General features: G+C 38.3%; 1 protein-coding gene across 1 annotated transcript in view; it reads left to right on the forward strand.

The window, feature by feature from the left end:
* Positions 1-313: 313 nt before the first annotated feature.
* The window catches only part of LOC106876906 (cell cycle control protein 50A), an 18,467-nt gene continuing 13,648 nt past the window's right edge, over positions 314-5,132 (forward strand). The window contains exon 1 of the mRNA XM_014925655.2: positions 314-472. Within this exon, the coding sequence (XP_014781141.1) occupies positions 337-472 (136 nt within the window). The 5' untranslated portion in view covers positions 314-336. The remainder of the gene's footprint in view (positions 473-5,132) is intronic.

The following is a 5,132-nucleotide window of genomic DNA, read 5'->3' on the forward strand; positions in this document are numbered from 1 at the left end:
GGGGTCGATTCATTCGACTAGAAACCCTTCAAGACAGTGTCCCATGCTGGAGCACCGCCTTAAAAGAATTTCAGTCTAATGACTGAAACAAGTAAAAGGTAAATGTAGGTCTGCCTGAACAAGGCCAAACAACTGGAATTTGAATAAACTAGTGATGGTCTACAATGGCAAAAATTAGCTAATAAAAGTAGTGAAATAATTCATGAGTTGTGTGAAGAGTTCATTTCGAATAGAATACATGAGCTGAGGAACTTTTTACAACCTCATGAATATTCCTATATAAACAACCAAGTACAGCACTTAGGTTAAGCTTGCTTTGAGCTCTTTTGCTTTACAATGGCAGAAGACAGTTTGAGTTCAATCCCCTTGAAAGTTCGCTCTCGTATTAGTGAGTCTCCTCCTGCTGCCATCATGGCTTCTCTTCCGCGAACCAGCCTTAATGACGATAAACCCAAAAGTCGTAAACCTAAAGGTAAATAATGTCGCCCTCTTATATTCCTGCCTACAAAAGCACATTTGAACATCATTAGCACTGTTTCATAACACATCATGCCTTCATCCAATTCGTCATAGAAGATATATATATATATATATATATATGAACACAACTCTGTTATGTTGTGTAGGCGGAAGTAGGGTGTTGGTTGTTTATGATATTTCTTTTCTTTTGACACACTGCAACATTGCTGTCCAGCTACTGTGTTTTAGATCAGGGGTTTTTAAACTGCGGTCCGCGGACCACAGGGTGTCCGCAAGGACAAGACACGGGGTCCGTGGACAGCAAATACTTTTTATGGGCAATTTGATTTTATATATGTTTTTTAATCGAAATCTTTTAATTGACAATAAACCTATTTGTTAAATACTGTTAAATAAATAAATGTAAAAATATATGTTATTTTAAGCAAATATTTATGTATAAATTTCATAAGCCTTTATAAGGGGGTCGATCCCTAAGGTAAAGCCTGAAATATAAAGGGGTCCGCAAGCCAAAAAGTTTGAAAACCCCTGTTTTAGATAATATGGTCAAGGTTATATCAACTTATATCCACTATGTTAGCAGTTTGTATTCAGTACACACATATAAAAAAAAAAGGTAAAGTGTATTTAGGAAGCTGAGCTTCGTTTTAATGTCGCTAATGTTTTCCGGTCAAACTAAAAGGTTTGACCCGGTGGGAAATAAATAAAAAAAAAATTCTTATAGGTGTAAAACAACTTGCTGCGAACGAATATGAAGAAAAAAATGCGCACTCACGAACGGGCGGTGCGGAGAGGCCTCGGAACATTCACATCGTCACACACACTCAGACACACTCACATATTCGTTTCCAGCAAGTTATTTTACACCTATTAGAATATTTTATTTTTTTAATATTTCCTACCGGGTCAAACCCTTTAGTTTGACCTATTTTCCATCACCCTTGAGCAACGCACTCAAACTTTATTGACCTATTTTAATGACAGCAAATAAACACATTATTATTATTATTGTTGCTTTTGGTAGAAGGCACTTGCCGTTTTGTGTTTGTGGTGCACTTCAGTGTTGCACTTAAACTTCGTCCGGTTGTTTTTGTTATTGTTACGATGCAGTTCAGTGTTGATTAAGTGGCCCCATCCCTTATACAATAACCACTTGTGTCTGTTTTTGCCACGGAGTTTTGGAATAGCCATCAGTACCTCACGAGGAATGAAAAGCGTAAGGAATTCTGGTGTTCCTCCATTATATTTCTAAAACATATTTCAGTGTTTCACAATAGTAATTATCAAATTGAAAGAAAAACAAAAACAGTAAATTTCAACTTTTAGCTCCGCTTTCCGTAGTTCCATGTTTTTCCCCGTTTTATGAGATAGTGGTAACTATTCCAGGACATGGCCCTTCATAGGGTAGGAGGAAGGCAAAGAATTCAGTAGCTTTTGTTTGTTTATAAAGTGTTCTCGTTTCATACAACGGGAATTACGATTCTGAAATAATTTTTCTCCGAAAATTTTAATTGTTTTTACATTTTTACACCCACCCCACTCAAATCAATTTCATATCATTTTACTTCCTCATGAGGTTGTGATAGCTTTTACAAAACTCTACTGTTTCTTTTGAGAAAGAAGGTATAAGTTGACAGAGATTTGGCTGCTATTTCTAGCTTCTCGAGTGACCACATATAAACAGACTGCTATTGGCCATTGCTGCTGCTCACTTTAAGTGCTGGACTGGACATGGATGTAGGCGAAATTAATGACTGTGATGTCATTATCTGGCATATGCTGGACAGTTTGACCGGAGCTGACCAGCCAGGGAGCCACACCAGGCGCCCGTTGTCTATTTTGGCACAGGTGCTTTTTCCGTGACAGGAGCGATGCATATAATCATTTAATGCCCGTTTTCCATGCTGGTATGGGTTGGATGGTTTGACAGGTGCTGGTAAGACTAAGGGCAACAAAAGGGGTTCATTGTTTATTCTGGCATGGTTTCTGTGGCTGGATGCTCTTCCTAATGCCAGTCACTTTACAGAGTGTACAGGGTGCTTTTCTTGTGGCACTAACACCAATGCTTTTAAAATCCTGGCATGGTCGGTTAAGAGCAAAACCAGTTGTCAACCTCTGTTTTTACTGGGTTTGGATTCTTCAAGAAATATCTATAATAATACTAGTGTTTTTCTCCGTCACAACATATTAATGACAGAGGAAAGGGTACTAGATGAATAAGGAAGAGAGAAGTGATGGCTAACTGGTAGTGGGACCATTTTGACTCTGTTTGAGTATGTGTGTGTGTGTGTGTGTATGTAAAAGTGAGGTGTGTGTGTGTGTGTGTGCAATGGAAGTGGGATGGGGTGAACATTCAATGTTGAAAAGAAAAATCAAACAGCGTTTCAATTCTGTGTGTGTACGTGTACAAGGGAAGTATGTGAATGTTTGTATGTGTAAACCAGTAACAAACGATGATCAATGTCACATCTCAAAAGACACTGCGTGGCACCTTGGGCAAGTGTCTTCTACTATAGCCTTGGGCTGACCAAAGCCTTGTGAGTGGATTTGGTAGACGGAAACTGAAAAAAGCCTGTCGTATATATGTATATATATATATATATATATATATATATATATATATATATATATATATATGTGTGTGTTTGTCCCCCGCAACATTGCTTGACAACCGATGGTGGCGTGTTTAGGTCCCCGTAACTTAGCGTTTCGGCAATAGAGAACCGATAGAATAAGTACTAGGCTTCCAAAGAATAAGTCTTGGGGTCGATTTGCTCGACTAAAGGCGGTGCTCCAGCATGGCCACAGTCAAATGACTGAAACAAGTAAAAGAGTAAGAGTATATAAAATACTACAATTAACCATCATTTTTTATGGCACGGGGCCAGCTGGTTTATAATAATTCTTTCTATTATTGGGACAAAGCCAGTAATTTGGGGGTGGCGAGTCTTGTTGATTACTCTAACCTCAGTGCCCAACCGATATTGATTTTATTGACACTGAAAGGATGAAAGGCAAAGTTGACCTTAGCAGAATTTGAACAAGGAATTTTAAAACTGGATGAGATAATGCAGAGCATTTTGTCTGATGAGTTAATAATTCCACCAGCTTGCTACCTTAGAAGCATTTATAATGACTGTTTCTCTTATAGGTACAAGGCCTGAAATTGTTGGGGATGGGGCTAGTCAATTATACTGATCCCTGTGCCCAGCTGGTGCTTATTTTATCGACCTTGAAAGAATGAATGGCAAAGTCAACCTCACAAAAAGAAACATTTACAACCGTGCTGTCAAAAATGATGGCTAGTTGTAGTATTTCATATGTAAACAAGGACAAATGATAGAATCATCATCATTTAATGTCCACTTTCCATGCTAGCATGGGTTGGACGATTTGACTGAGGACTAGTGAACCAGATGGCTGCACCAGGCTCCAGTTTGATCTGGCAGAGTTTCTACAGCTGGATGCCCTTCCTAACACCAACCACTCCAAGAGTGTAGTGGGTGCTTTTACGTGCCACCGGCACGAAGGCCAGTCAGGTGGTACTGGCAACGGACACGCTCAAAATGGTGTATTTTACATGCCACCTGCACGGGAGCCCGTCCAGCGGTACTGGCAACGAACTCGCTTGAATGTCTTTTCACGTGCCACTGGCACAAGTGCCAGGAAGGCGACGCTGGGCACAGGTGCCATCACGATTTCCAGAAATAAAAAAAGGACACTGCTTACATTATCATCATAACTTAGCAGTTCAGCAGAGAGACTGATAAAATAAGTACCAAGCTTAACAAAAAAGAAGTACTGGAGTCGATTTGTTCGAGTAAAAATTCTTCAAGGTTGTGCCCCAGCATGACCGCAGTCCAATGACTGAAATGAGTAAAAAATAAACGATGTAAGTTAAATTAGCACCCAAGCCCGAATGGAAATGTGAATTTTAAAATGATGCAATCAATAGGCTTGTTTGTGTGAATATATTTACAAATAAACACAAACATACCTTTTCCTTTGAAGGTGTTTATTATTTCCATAATCCATTTATTGAAACTTCTGTCCCACCTCTGAGGGAAACATATGCTACCAGTAACTATACTTTGCTATTGATTAACTTATCTCTTTTTCCTTTCTCTCTCCCAAGGTTCTATGATTGTCAGTACTTGACTCTATATGGGATTCGCTTTGTCTATTATCTCCACCTAGAAAGCCCCCATAAAAAGTCCTTAATCTGTTTGATACCAACTCATTTCAGATTACCCTTGTTTCTAATACAAACTTCCTAATTTCAAATGATCTAAATTAAAACACTTTTATCAAAATTTTTTTTGTGTTTGTAGGTTACAAAAGCCAGCTTAATAATGACCTATTTTATTAGAATCTTCATTATTTTCAAAATTAATTTTAATGAAGGCATTTGCTTTTCATTAGAGACAGAGTAACAGAAGGATTAAAATGAAGTTATGGGCAAGGGGTAGGTGGAACCTGACACATATGTAGGAGGAGTATTTTCTCCTGGAACTGTCTCTGCAGTGGCCAGTCTTCTCATGTCTTGAGCACACTTGAACTTAACATGAGTGTGTTTGTGTATACGTATCTCTCTCTCCCTCTATATATATATATATATATATATATATATATATATATATATATATATATAT

Source organism: Octopus bimaculoides, chromosome 5, assembly GCF_001194135.2.
Source record: "Octopus bimaculoides isolate UCB-OBI-ISO-001 chromosome 5, ASM119413v2, whole genome shotgun sequence".
Lineage (NCBI taxonomy): Eukaryota > Metazoa > Mollusca > Cephalopoda > Octopoda > Octopodidae > Octopus > Octopus bimaculoides.